Raw genomic sequence first — 14,112 nt, forward strand, 5'->3', positions numbered from 1 at the left:
GCACAGAACACATAGCTTTAGCTGCCTGTTTCTCCAAGTGCGGGCCAGAAGACTCCCTGAGAGTTTGCTGAAAGGCAGAGCCGCACTTAAGCCTTCTCAGAACATAACCAGTATCTTAACAGCATCCCTGGGTGGCTCATGTGTGAGAAGCCATGATTGGTCAAGATGCATGATGCTGGGTACATAACAACAAAGCACACTGGGATCTACTGAAATAAACAGCACTGCAGTAATGTTCTGAAGTCCGGACATCCCCCTGCAGTAGCTGAGGGGGTCTGGGGTTGGACAGTGTGAGAATCTATCTAGCTCCAGGCACAAAGTGGGTGATGTCTAGAGAGCTATAAAAAATGGCACTAAACCTACTGAGCGTGTCTTCGTTTAGTATCGTGGGTTCCAGCAGGTTGTGGCAAATGTTCCACAGTGAAGAAGAGCCATGGGTAGGCTATCTGATTTTTTTTCAGCTCAACAGAGCTGAGTATCTTGGGGCACTGAGTGCCTGGCAGTGTCTGACTGTCCCTGCCTGCTGTGCACATCTCTGTGAGGGAGGCCACAGAGAAGCAGCCGGCTTTCTAGGCCCTCGTCAACAGTCTTTCATTGTCATGCGGCATTTTCATCTTCTGAATCCACGGCAACTCCATTTACAGACATCAACGTTTGGCAACTCAAACAAACTTCCCCTCCTCTCCCACCCCCAGGAAGCCTGAGGGCGACTGTGGGCATTGGAGTTTTGCTTTTATCTTGACTGAGTTTGTGGTCTGTGGACAGTGTGGAGTCCCTAAGCGGTTGGATCAGCTTGACCACATGGGCCCTATGACCCTCGCCGTGTCTGTGCCATTTAGAGGGCAATGGGGACAGGTAAGAGGAGAGTTGGGTTCCAATGAATGGCTAGCTGGGAGCTCTAAGCTCTTGGAGTTTCTGGTACAGGGTGGCTTCTGGGAAGGCCAGCTTCTGATGCCAGGCTGGGAGTCATCAGAGATTCCTGCTTCTCAAACACAGGTCCATCCCCGTCTTCACTCATGTTCCCTCTGCTGCCCCACCCCCACTCTCTCTCTCTTTAGTCACCGTGGGCTGCCACAACGAAATATCGTACACTGGGCAGCATTAATTCTTCTAGTCGCACAGGCCAGAAGTCTGAGATGAGGGTGCTGGCAGCCAGGTGATGATGAGGGGGCTCCCCTGGGCTACAGACTGCTGTCTTCTTGTTGCTTTCACATGGAGGAAGGGAGGCTCGTAGCATCCCTTGCACAAAGGCGCTGATGCGATTCATGAATACATCACCTTTAGGACCTAGTCACCTCCCCCAAGCCCCCTGGGGTTAGGGACTTGACATGTATTTTAAGGGGACATATTCAGTCTAAACCCATAGCCTTTTCAGACCTAGATCAGCTGCCCATAAAGTTACCCTCACCAACTTCACTCACCACGTTCTCTCTCGCATCTGAACTCTGCACTCACACACAGACTCTCGAGATTGGCAGTACAGGGGCTGTTCTATGTATTGTAGGATGTGCCTGTATACGTAACTTGCTCACAGTGGGACAGCCAAGACCGTCTCCAGTCTTCTGGGGCATGCATTAGTACCTCTGGCTAAGGATGTGCACTTAGACAGACACCTTCCCTAGACAGTGCTGTCTTGGGATCAGATTATTGTTCACTGGTGAGTGATCTGTCTATACCAAGGGCCAGCTATGTAATCATTGTTCTGTGCCTCAGTGTCTCGGTGTGCAGCAGGTGAGCATATTACCTGCTACATTACAAGTTCATGAGCAACCAGAAAGCCATGAGTTTGGTGAGCGAATCTACAACCACCTTCTGGTCAGTGTTCAGTGCATAGCCCTTGACTTCTGTAACTGTGGGGCCAGTCATCACTTCTTGCTAGGCCTAGCTCCTGGCTGAGGTCCTGCTCACTGTCTGGACCACACAGCCCCTTGCCATTCTCACATGCACACACAAGTAATGTGTTCACAGGAGAGAGGGGAGAAGGCACGCCAATGGGCAGTGCTCCTGCCTTTTAGTAGAGATCACCATGACAACACCAGATCAAACCTTACAGGTCAGGATAAGATCTACCTCTTGACTCAACACTAGCCCATTGTCCATCAATCCAGGCAGACACTTCTAACCCCCCATCCCTCCTTGACATATACCTAGGTTTTAATGCTTTCAGAGTCAACTTTAGCACTGTCCTATAAATGTTTCCTTGTCTAAGTCCTTGCCACCCTTTACCTCTACGTTGCTATGCACCCTCTCAACAATATAATTATCTGCCACATGTATGGCTCCTCCATGGTTCAGCTCAGCACCCAACAAAGGTCCAATGAAACATATCTGAGTGAGTCTCTGCATTAAGCAGATTCTCTGATCTCATCATCACTGTACAGCCATGCACCACACAGCTTAGTCAACCATAGCAGTCCTCTAAGACAATCTTGAAAGATCCCCATTACCCAGAGACATCACGGGCATCCTGACATCATGGTACAACTCACTCCTCACGTCTGTGGTGATGTATGTGTAGACTCCCTGCACTGCAAACTTTTAGCCATAAAAGCACAGCAGCATGTGTGTTTGTACACACATGTATGTACAAAATATTTAATTAAGGCCATGTTATTTGCAATCTAAATATTCATTATACTGCATTTCTATCATTATTTTAGGGTGTTCAGTCATTAAAATAGAACATTAAGCATAGGATAGTATGCTGTCTTATGCTGGCAACTCCTTAAGGGTCTTTCAGTTACTCTCCTGGTTTTATCAAGAGGCCATATCAGGTGACTGCCCTAAATTTGTGTAATACTCTGTGGTGTTTGGGAAATGACAAAATTGACTGACGTCTCTCAGAACTAATCCTCCACACGTGGCTGTATACTAAGCGACGTGTATGCCCTATGATGGAAGCAGAGACACTGCCCCCATGCTCTCACCGGCACCCTCGCCCTAGCTTCTCCAACAAGGGCGTTGACTTTTGCAGGTTTCCTCTGCCACCCAATGCCCACTGTGCAGGTTTATTCTCTCCTTCCAGCACTGTGTTCTCTCTGAAACCCCCTGGATCACAGAAAGCTGAGCACCCCAGCCTGCCCACTTGCTGGGCGCGGGTTACTGTCATATTGGCCACACAAGCAGTGAAGATTGGCATTCTCTAAAGGCTACAATGCACAGATGCTAAGAAGAAAAATCCAGCTCTCTCCTCAAGTAGTCACGTTTCCATTCTCTCTTTAACTCTTTTCTTTTGGGATAGTATCAGCCTGGGGTGAACAAAAGCCAACGAGTAGACTGGAGTAAGTTTTCTCTCTATGGCATTCAATATTCAGGTGGTGGCTCAGGGGAAGGGGAAGGTTGGCTCCCACCGGTGTTCTCTGAAGAGCTGACACGCTTCCATGAGCTGTAAAGGGCGGTAAGTAAGTCATGTGCGGCTGCCTGGAGATAGTGGACTACCTGGGTTAGAGGGCTGAGGGAAATCCTGCTGAGGCTGAGCCTGGCTATGTTGAGGAAAGAGAGTTAGTTGATGAGCTATGCCTAGGTTGAGCGTTGGTGTTATGTAAGGCGCATATCTTACCTATCACATACACAGGATTTATGGAGAAGTGATAGTAACTCGATTGTTGGCTGCCTTGGGTGCACGCCCATGCCATTTGTTATTTGGGTCTTCCCCCTGCCTATGCTTTAAAATGTTCACAAATTTTGAGGCCTGGGTGGCAGTCACACTTCACATCATGTCAGGCCTGTCACTGAGGGGTTTTCTCATGCTGAGGTACCTTAATGATGCTCTGGCAGGTGGAGAGAGGCAGGCCCACCAGGCTGGTGCCGTTGATGGACATGATCTGGTCCCCGATATTCAGCTTCCCCGACTTCTCTGCAGGGCCCCCGTGCATCATGTTGGCAATGATCACGGTTGGCAGAATGGATCCCCAGCCAGACTCCACAATCACAACTCCCAGGATCTCACCTTTCTGCTTCTCTATGAAGACCTGAAAGGAGAAGAGAAAGAAACCTCGAGTCAGCAGCCACGTGTGATAGGTCCCTGAGCTGGTCCCCCTGCCTGTGTGGGGGAAAAAAGAGACACTGCTTTGGGGCTTCCAATCTAGGTGAGTTTCTGTCTTTTCTACATTCCACAGCATTGGGAATCTGTAAGAAACCACTTCATTCAAACCCATCTAGACCTTGGAATTCACCCTCATTTCATATGTACAAGAGACAGCAAAATTTTCCATTTTCCTTTAAAACGTTAGCTGTCCTTAGTAGGTGGCCTTAATCCACATGGCTCTTGGATGCTATGCACAGGTTTTCCCGTGCCATGGTGCCCTGTAAATTCTTTTCAGTATTTGAGTGAGAAATAAATGTGTGGGGCACTTCTCTGTGCAGAGAAAGGTGAGGGGAGAGAGAAGCTGAAGCTGCCATGACCTCTGTCCTGCCAAGTGCAGCTGTCTTGCCTCAGTGTTGGACCTGGCCCATCACTGGCCACTTTAGGGGCCCTTACCTGGACTGTGGGCTTCGTAAGGACAGAGGTCAAGTCCTGTATTCACATCTATAGAATTCTCTCAAAACTCTACTTGACTCACAAGGGCAGGGGATGCACAGCCTATCATTTATACTTGTTTTTGATAGTACTTAATGATAAGATCCTCTGGGAAGAAGCCAGAGATGGGCATGAGAACCACAAAATGTCCTGTGAACACCACTATCTTCCGCCTCTACTTCCACTGCAGGGCTGCCTCACCCTCCAGGGCCCCGCCCTGCTGGCTCAGCTTGGGAACAAGTTCCTGGAAGTACCTACATCTTTGCAGTTTTCCGACTTGGAGAAGTGGATCAGGTCATCGTTGTACATGTCCTGGGTGTTGAGCAGGTCACTGTATTCCTTCTGGCTGAGGTCTTCTGGGTTAATGCCATTGGCCCTGAGGAATTCCTGGTACGCAACACTGAACGCCTGTCCTATGGACTGCGCGATCAGCTGGGCCTATAGCAGCATACGGGAAGACAGAGGTGAGAGGGGGAACTCCTGGCATACCCACCCTGGACAATCCCTTGAGGCAGTTGAGGCTTCTAAATAGCAGGCCAGTCAGTCTACATCAGGGTACCAGAGCCTACCAGGAACTATTTGAAAAAACCATCAGTATGTTTCTTGTTCCGACTGTGCCCATAAGGGTGTCATTGGTACTCAGTAGATAGGAATCTGAGATGCAGGACATCCTACTATATGCAGGACAGTCATATATGATGACAAGTCACTCTACATCCTGTACAATTTTTGCACATCCCACTGGACATTTATATTATATGTAACAGTTGATTCTAATTACTGTGCCCACAACTGGATTCTAGTTTATATTTAAATACAAAGATTCACTGGCTATACTGCACATTTGAAGAATAATATTATGCAAAGTGAAGGTCCTTTGAGATTTTGTAAGTTTCATGTCTTTCGAAACCACCCACATCATTTGTGGTCTCAGCCTCTGAATTGGTAATGATCACATTCCTGTCTGTACGCACCGTGGCGCACAGAGATCCTGCTTGTGTTTATAGACACGGATGCTTGTTTGGGCCCCAATTCAAAATGTCAAGTAGAAATTATCCACAGTGTCACATCAAATACAATATTATTCTCACAGCCAAACTTAGGTAAGTAGGTGTAAATATCGGGCTACCTCATCACATTTTTTTTTTTTTTTTGAAATGGCTGGCCCTGGAATTTATACAATGTATCATGATTTTATCTTAACCTCTTTTCCTTTATTATACTTATGGCCATAAGTTATTTTGTAGAGAAAAGGGAATTGGAGAAATGGCTCAGTGGTTAAGAGGTCTGGGTCTGGTGGGTGATGTTCCTGCCGCTGTGGCGGGAGGAGCAGGGTCACTAAGTTCACTGTGATAGCATGAGAGATCTGCACAGCTCCCAACATTTCCTCTGTGCACACTCTGGTGCCATGAAGACTTGCTTAGACTCGAAATCTGGGGCTCCCTCTTTCAAAGCCTGCTGGTAGAGTGGCCACTCTTCCTTCCCAAGCAAACTCAGCACTCCCCTGCCTCTGGGCCTTTGTGCCTGCTATTTCCTAGTCTCATTCTATTCGGGTCTCTGTTTAAATGTTACCTACGCTGATGATCCTATGTGAACTAGTCCTGTCCTTTGTGCACTGATCCTATTTTATATTTCAGTACAGCCCTCTCCATGTCTAATTAAGTTCACTTATCTCTATTTTCTATCCCCTCCAACCTGCACAAAGAATAACTCCTGTACCTTTATTCAGCCTTCTATCTCCAGATCTAGAACAGTTCCTGTTACATAGTATATACTGAATAAATATGTTTAATGTAGGATGAGCCAGACTGATTCGAGTTCTGATAAACTGGCTACTTAGTGGCTATCCAGGAGGATAGGTTGGGGAACCCAGAGGAAGGATGGGGAAGCCAGTCTTACGTCCTCAGACTCAAAGACATGGCAGATCATCTTGTACTGTCTTTTTCCATCTTGGGAAGGGTGAGAGGCCTCCACATTCTCCTGGGAGTTAGAACGGGGCATCCGCCTGCGGGCCATCAGCACAACGATGTTGCCAATGTCTGCGATGTAGGAAATGGTCCTCAGAGGGTGGTCCATCATAGGTTCCTAGAGGTGAAGGGCAGAGGAGGTGAGTCTGCACACAGAACCTTATCGTCTTCCCCCATACCAGCCGAGGTGGGCCAGGGACAAGCTTCACCACCAGACCTCTGAGTCCTACCCCCAAGGCCTGAGGAAGTTTCCTTGGTGAATGAAGAGCAAGAGATATGTGCAGGAGAAAAGCAAATATCAAACATTTTACACCGTGTAGAGTCTCCAGTGGTGAAGCTGGAAAGAAAATCTAAATTTCAGTGTGCTTGTGTATGTGTGCATGCATGTATGCACATGTAGGCATGTGTGTGCTGTACAATTTTAAAGAGACTTCCTTAAGGCAAATGAGTCCTCCCCAGAGAACCCATGGGAGTGACTTGAGTGAGAGACCACACATACATTCTGAGTTTTCCTTTGTACTTTAAGAATGAATGTGACCTTTGAGCCCACCATAGCCTTGAGTTTCACTGGAAACCAGTGTGTGTGTGTGTGTGTGTGTGTGTGTGTGTGTGTGTATGAAGTCCTAACTGAATGTGTGTCATTGACATGAACACAGTTACATCAAGGATCCCAATGTCTCAGACTCATGGGGATGGCTAAGCTTTTCCCTGGTCCATGTGTAGTTAAAGAAAAATGCGAACCCCAGTTTTGTCCTCCCCAGTGTTTACAGCCTGAGCCTGCTCTCCTAGAGAGAAATCCTGCTGTGAGAGTAGCTAAACCCACCTCCTCGTTCAGAGTTACACACACTGAGTTTTGAGGCTGCTGCTGGTACACCTCCATGAGATCTGGTAGAGCATGTGGTCTATCAGATCTCAGCTACTATCTGTGTGTCTGTCCTTTCTTCATTCCCTTATCAGCCCTGTCAGTTTCCAGGACCCAGCATGCAAGTTGTGGCACCCCAATACCTGGGGATGGGCACTTTACAGGCAGAGAATCTATGCTAGAATTCCTTTGGCTTTTGTCCCTGAGAAAAGTGGGAACGAGCTGGTACCTGTGTATCCGCATTCAGTACTTTGATCCTCTGGGTAGAGATGAAGAGATCCACCTCAGTCATTGGCTGAGATTCACCTTCAGGAGCCTAAGAAGAATGGGCACCAAGAAGAGGTTTTACTGTATTGTCTTCACCCGGAGGCACGGGAAAGGTTAGCTCACACACTGGGTTACCAAGACACAGTCACCAGAACGGCAACACAGGGTTAAATTGCCAAAGCTGAAGGTACTACAGGGAGGATGGACACGTGGACCAGAGTTAGCGTCTCTGTATTCCAGGGGAAATGCAGAGTTCCTTCTGATGCTGCTTCCCTCAGAGCAGAGGTTGCTGCAGCAGATTAACTCTGGACATGATGGCAAGTGACCCTTTCTGTAAGGCTTTGGGAGACTGAAGGGTAAGAGCAGCTAACTCGTAGTGAGGACCTTGGAATAGTCACTCATTTTACCCTGCAAGAGCTAGTGGAAGCCCATGTCTGTGGTGGGTGCAAATGAAGCCACCGGATGCAGTTCTGGTAAGAGGGTCTTCATAGTCACACATCACCACCGCACCACGGAAGCAGCTGCCTGCTCCCGCAGCCACCCTGTCACAATGGAGCCCCCAGTGTCTCACATCCTTGGAGTAAGTTACAAACACCTAGAAGCTCTGCAACCCCCAAAGTGCAGCCTGGCTCATTTAGGGCTGAACCCTGCACGTGTGTGGTTATTAGCGGGTTTTCTTTTTTTTGCATCCAGCAATCTGAGAAATCCTCAAACGGAATGTAACGGTAATTGACTAGTCCCAGGTCCCTGCCACATCATTGCTCCTGAGCGGCTTGCAGCCTCCACCCTAGAGGATTCATTTAGCATCTCCAATCTGCTCCCTGGCGTTCATCTGAGGTGAAATGACCAAATGAGCAACAGAAAATGGCCACTTGAGGCAACCAAGTTTGGAGAGAGGCTGGCTTATGGAGCGACTCAAAACGAAATCGGAACAAAAAAACTTGCTGGATGCAGAAAACAAAAACACAAAATCATAAAAAGGCGGAACATAAAAGAAAAAGGACAGGCGTAACACCAAGTGATGAAGTTGTACTGCACCTTCTTCCTGCTTTTGGCTAATTTCTGGGCCGTCTGCTTAGCATGGAACAAACAGAGACAGGAGAATAGTTAGAAGAGAATTTGCAGACTCAGTCAAAAAGGGGACGGACACACTAACACTGCTCAGGGGTGGGTATAAAGCACTTGTAGGAGGAAGATGGGCGTACACACCCCACTTTAGGGGGAATATTCCTAATATAATGTGAGCACTGGGGATGGCATGGAGGGCGTCTCATGCTTCACTGTCATTTGACTTTTTGAAGAACGCAGTTTGGTTCTGTTCTCATCACGTGCCTTCCTTCCTTAACCTCACTGACGGTTGTCGGGCTGTGTCTTTATCTTTATCTGCTTGCTTTGGGAGTAACCTGCTGACTTTCCCCTCAGCTGCTTCTGATAAAAAGCTACATCTGTCCAGACTTTTGTTTTCTACTGCAGTTTTGGCTCCGTCTCCGAGCCCCGCTTTAGCTGTATTGCAGTTTTGTGCACCGGCTTTTCTCTTACTGACACATTACAACACTTCAGCTGAGATGTCTTTGAACCCTTTGAATCATTTAGAGTTGTGCTATTAATTTCAAAAATATGTGGAGGGTTTCTAGCTATCCCTTGGCACTGGTTTGGGGATCAATCTTACTGTGGCCTGAGACCATGCTGTGTATGATTTCAGTCTTTTTGGAAGGTGCTGAGTCATGGCCGACTTGGGTGAGCACACTATATGGCCTGCACAGTAAACAGTCTCAGCTGTCAGCTAACATGATCTTTCAGTTCTCAGGTGGGTTTGTGTTTGTGTGTCTGTCCTGCTCGTGCCTTCATTTTACTGACAAACTGTATTAAGACCACAAGCTGTTACTGTGGACTTGTCTTTGCATTGCTTTGGTTCTATTGGTCTTTGCTCTCTCTGTAGCCATGTTACAGAGTACATATATGTTTAGGGTAGTATGTCTTCCTGTTGAATCAGTCCTATAATCTCTCCCCACACCGTTTATCTGTAGCAATAATTTCCTCTTAAATTTCATAAGATGAATATAGTTTGTACCTGGCAAAAATGGACATATTTATCTTTTTTACTCCTAATTAAAAGATAGCATCGCTAGTAAAAGCTGAGCTGAGCTTTCTAAAGCCAAATCTCAGTATTACTTGTGTGATTTTAGGCAAGCCATTTAGCACTTCTGCTTCCTCTATGTACTATATGGATTTAAATAGTATCTACCTCCCAGGGCTGTTTTTAAAGATAAAATGAACACATGAAGAAAAAGGTCTTCGAATAGTACACTGAGCATTATGTCTGTGTCTGCTATATATAATGAAAATGTACAAGTGTAGGATGCAGTTCCTCAATCATATATGTTATATATTTTCTGTCACTGTGAGTCAGTGGCCAGGCTGTGGGCGATGCTATGAAGGGCGAAGCTGCATCGCTGTGATGGATGGATAAGGCTGGACTGTTGTCACGGGTGTGGGTGGTAAAGCTGAGCTGTTGTGGACGCTATGGTACCAGTGGGCACAGCTTTGCTGTTCTGATGGGGGTGGCTGGGTAACTTACCTTAGCAAAAAACTGTGCCCTCAGCAATGCATCTCTATTTCACTAGTGGTTAGAATGTGTTGCCTGCTGCCTGCATGCTCCCACAGTGGAGACTGGATGAGTCAGCCATCCAAACACCGCATAGCTAATTACCGATACACTCAGGAAAGAGGGCAACCACACTCCCACACAGCTTCCCCACCATTCTTCCCGTGGTGATGAGATGGCTGTGAGCAATCTACTCTGGAGGACTCTGAAGTTAATAAAACACCCATGTGCTTTACTAACCGCCTCACAAGCCAGAGGGTGGATCTGAGCATCTGAGAAAGCCCTGAGTGGACCTGCGTGCACCTGAGTTAGAAGCTGTCCCTGGATGTTCTGACCTGAGTTGGTTTTCATCTGCCTTGAAACTTTTCCTCTAGGATCTGAAATGCTTCCTTCCTCTCCACTCATGAAGTAACATGAAATGGCCCGGGAATTCCTATTCCTGTTGATTTCAAAAGTCTAACAATTCTTCAACTCTAGGGAAATGTGTTCCACCTTCATTATCAAAAAATTACCCAGACTCCATTCCCCCCCCCCCAAACTACAGAAGGATGAAGAAGGCAAACCAAGTTTCATGACAGGTGTTCTGACATGGTTTATGCAGCAGATTATAGCATTTCGATGTAACACTGATGAGATGAACAGGTCAGAGCCGGAATGGAAGATTGGAAGAGGCTACTAAAACCCTCACAAGGCCAAGGATGGCAGGACTCTGGGATCAGAGCTGTGCCCCCCTTACTTCATGGTCAGTGTCAGTCTCACCATGGACAGCCCCTCTAGATTGGTCATGCTGTGGGGAGGGCCTCCTCTGGCCTATCTGTTCATTACCCAGCTAGCATCTACTGAGCTATGGTCCTTTGCCAGGATCCTTCTAACCAAATGCCACTGTCAAAACTCACAACAGTCCTGTGAGGCAGGAATTATAGTAAGACACTCAAGAAGAGGAAAACAAAGCACAGGGAGGCTAGGTCATTTGCCCAGTGTCTCACAACTGTGAAGAATGTGATTCAAGTTCAGGCAATCCAGCTCTTCAATCTACACTTCCCTTTGTGCAGCTGGCTTAGGCAGTCTTCTCCTCTGGAATGTCTTGGTTCCCAGTAAAATGGGGCTAATAATATCTGCTATCCTACCTCTTCCAGTCTGAGCAGTGAATGAGGCAATATACATAAAGACCTGGCAGGAGGCAGCAGCATCTCTCTACTGATCCAGATCTCTTCAAGCAAAGCTGGGAAGTGACAGGACTTAGACAAAGCTACAATGATGCCAACATTTAATTCTACAATGAAACTTTACAAAATCACAAAAGAATGGAAAAGTAAGAACTATGGAAGAGGCTAAGTAAAGACAGATGAAAGGAAAATGGCAGAGAATGATAGGAACAAAAATGTGCGCAACATGCAATCCCACAGCAGCACTTGTGACATCATCGCACGAGTCTCAGAGATTAGAGAATGGAGATGAGGACCCTCTTGCGTGGACTCCCCAGCCTCTGTGCCTCAGAGGACCTTCCTAGCTTCTGCTGAGGCGTTGAGAGCCCCTCGAGAGAGGAAGACAGGGGAGCTAGCACAGTCTTCTCCACAGTGTCCTTGCTGTGTGGAGAGGAACATTCCAGAACACTGGGACGTGGGCAAAAACTCTCCAGAGGTCTCTCCCACAGACCTTTCTATGGCACCACCAGCAGACTCTAGCTGGATATACGCCATGATCCTGATGGTCCTTGCTTAAGCAATTGAGGGAGCCACTGTTTGTCTACTACGAGGTGTGTCGCCATATGGCAGGAGTGCGGACTGCCACTTACTATTCCAGTCTCATGTTTTATGTCCTCAGGGGTTTTCTAACTCATCAACATGAAGTTTTAAAAAAATCATCCCCAACAATGCTTGGATGTTCTGCCGAATCAGTTACATTTCTGTCTTTATTTGTGCAAAGAGCTCTTGGCTTCACTGATCTTTTGTATTCTTTTATTTCTGATCTTTGCTATTTCGGGTTTTATTTAACTCTTACTTTTCAAGCCCTTGAGGTACCTCAACAGGGGACTTGTAAAGTTTCTATCTTTTATGTAGGCACTCATACATGTAACGCATTGCAACTCAGTTGCATTGTGTTGTATTTATTTTGATTTTTTCTGTTATTTTCTATTTGTTGAGAATTTCATGTGTGTATAGTGAAAATGTAACCAATGCTCCCATTCTAATAACTTCCTAGCTGAAGGTCTTTTATTTATTGATTTATTGATTTTTGATTGATTGACTGACTTGGTAACTTACTAAGTCCAGTTAGTGTTGCCCGTGTGCCCTGGTGTGTGTCCGCCCTCTGGAACATGGGGAAACCTACCATTAGCCACACCCCCTGTGGTGGTTTGAATAAAAATGGCTCCCATAGGCTCATGTTTGACTATTTGGTCACCAGTTGGTAGAACAGTTGGGGAAGGAATAAGAGGTGTGTTGTGGGGGCAGACTCTGAGGTTTCAAAAGACTTGTGGTCTATCCAGTTTGCTCTCTGCCTCCTGCCTAGGGTTTGTGATGTGAGCTCTTAGCTGTTCCTGCCACCATGCCTTCTCTTTACCACCATGAGCTCTATTTTAGAGTTGCCTTGGTCATGATGTTTTATTATAGCAATAGAAAAGTAACTAAAATGTCTCCAAGGGCCAATTTGAGGAAAGGTTTCGTTCACCTGCCAGCTCCTCAGGGACTGACTGCTCTGTGTTGTCCCGTCTCCGTGTACTTGTATAATTGCTAGCATTTCACTTGTTAATTGATTTCTACTTTCATCGATTGCTGTGATCAGAAAGGATCTGGCATCTGATTTAAAAGTTTTGAAAATGTGTTGAATAGCTCCTGGATGGCTTATTCTATAAATGTCCAGAAGTCATATGATTTATAGTATAGCTTAACTGGTGTTAATTTGACTTTAGGAGGAGGTCTGGCTTGTTCTTTAACTGAAGTGGAATGCTGAAATTCCACACTATTTCTGTATTGGATCCTCTCTCCCAGTGTTATAATGTCCGTGTACAAGACTTGATGCTTTAACATTAGGCTCATATTAACTTATATCTTCCTGTTGACTTCATCCATTACCACATGGTGACTGCCTTTATCTCCGTCTTAGTGTCTATCTTATAGATAGTCCTTGTTGCTGATTTCCTGGGGTATCATTTCAAATCTTTCCCTTTTCACTATCTGTGTAATTACTTGTAAAGTGGAATGCATGAAAGCATACTGGCGGCTCTTGTCTTTTTGTACTCCATTCAGCAATTCCCTTAAGCTTTAACTGAAAAAAATTTAGCCCATTTACAGGTTGTAAATGAAAGGTAAGGGCGTATTCCTGTCATATATATGTGCTATGTGCATGCACATATGTATTTGTGTGGTAAGGATGGAGGGCAAAGGTTGACGCTAGACATCTTCCTCAGTCACCTTATCTATTGAAGCAGGGTCTCTCAACTGAACCCAGAGTGCACTGATTCAGTTAGCCTAGCTAGCCTGCTTGCCCTAGGAACCCTGTCTCTATGGCCCTGGTGCTAGGAATACAGACCGACAATTCCATGGGTGCCGAGAATCCCAGCTCAGAGCTTCACATTCTGTGGCAGGTCCTTTCCCCCAGGAGCCATCTCTGCCACTCCTAAGGATGCTCTTTTTGGTTGTTGGGATATTTTTGTTTTCTTCCCGTCTTCGCTTTGGGCTGACTGTTGCAGGGGTAATGCCTGATTCGGTTCCACTTGTCTTTTGGGTAGCTGCTCTTGTATGGGGATTTATACTTCCACAGGCTTTGGTGATGCTAGCTGTGTCTTTGATTTCTGTGAGTAGGTTTCCCTTAGGTGGTCTGACGGTCATAAATCAGTTTTTGCTCATCTTGGACGGCCCTAATTTTCTCCATTTCTGAAGAGCAGTCTTGC

General features: G+C 46.4%; 1 protein-coding gene across 4 annotated transcripts in view; it reads right to left on the minus strand.

Annotated features, from left to right (window-relative positions):
• The window catches only part of Apba1 (amyloid beta precursor protein binding family A member 1), a 192,682-nt gene that overhangs the window by 8,245 nt on the left and 170,325 nt on the right, over positions 1 to 14,112 (minus strand). For 3 of the 4 annotated variants that reach the window (XM_021152276.3, XM_085834256.1, XM_085834257.1), the window contains exons 6-10: positions 8,654 to 8,686; positions 7,578 to 7,664; positions 6,419 to 6,604; positions 4,778 to 4,957; positions 3,759 to 3,971 (exon numbers count right to left, since the gene is read on the minus strand). In XM_021152276.3, coding sequence (XP_021007935.1) covers positions 3,759 to 3,971; positions 4,778 to 4,957; positions 6,419 to 6,604; positions 7,578 to 7,664; positions 8,654 to 8,686 — 699 coding nt within the window. The remainder of the gene's footprint in view (positions 1 to 3,758; positions 3,972 to 4,777; positions 4,958 to 6,418; positions 6,605 to 7,577; positions 7,665 to 8,653; positions 8,687 to 14,112) is intronic. The other variant, XM_085834258.1, reaches the window with a different exon arrangement.

Source organism: Mus caroli, unplaced genomic scaffold, assembly GCF_978045245.1.
Source record: "Mus caroli unplaced genomic scaffold, Mus_caroli_1 scaffold_20, whole genome shotgun sequence".
Classification (NCBI taxonomy): Eukaryota; Metazoa; Chordata; class Mammalia; order Rodentia; family Muridae; genus Mus; species Mus caroli.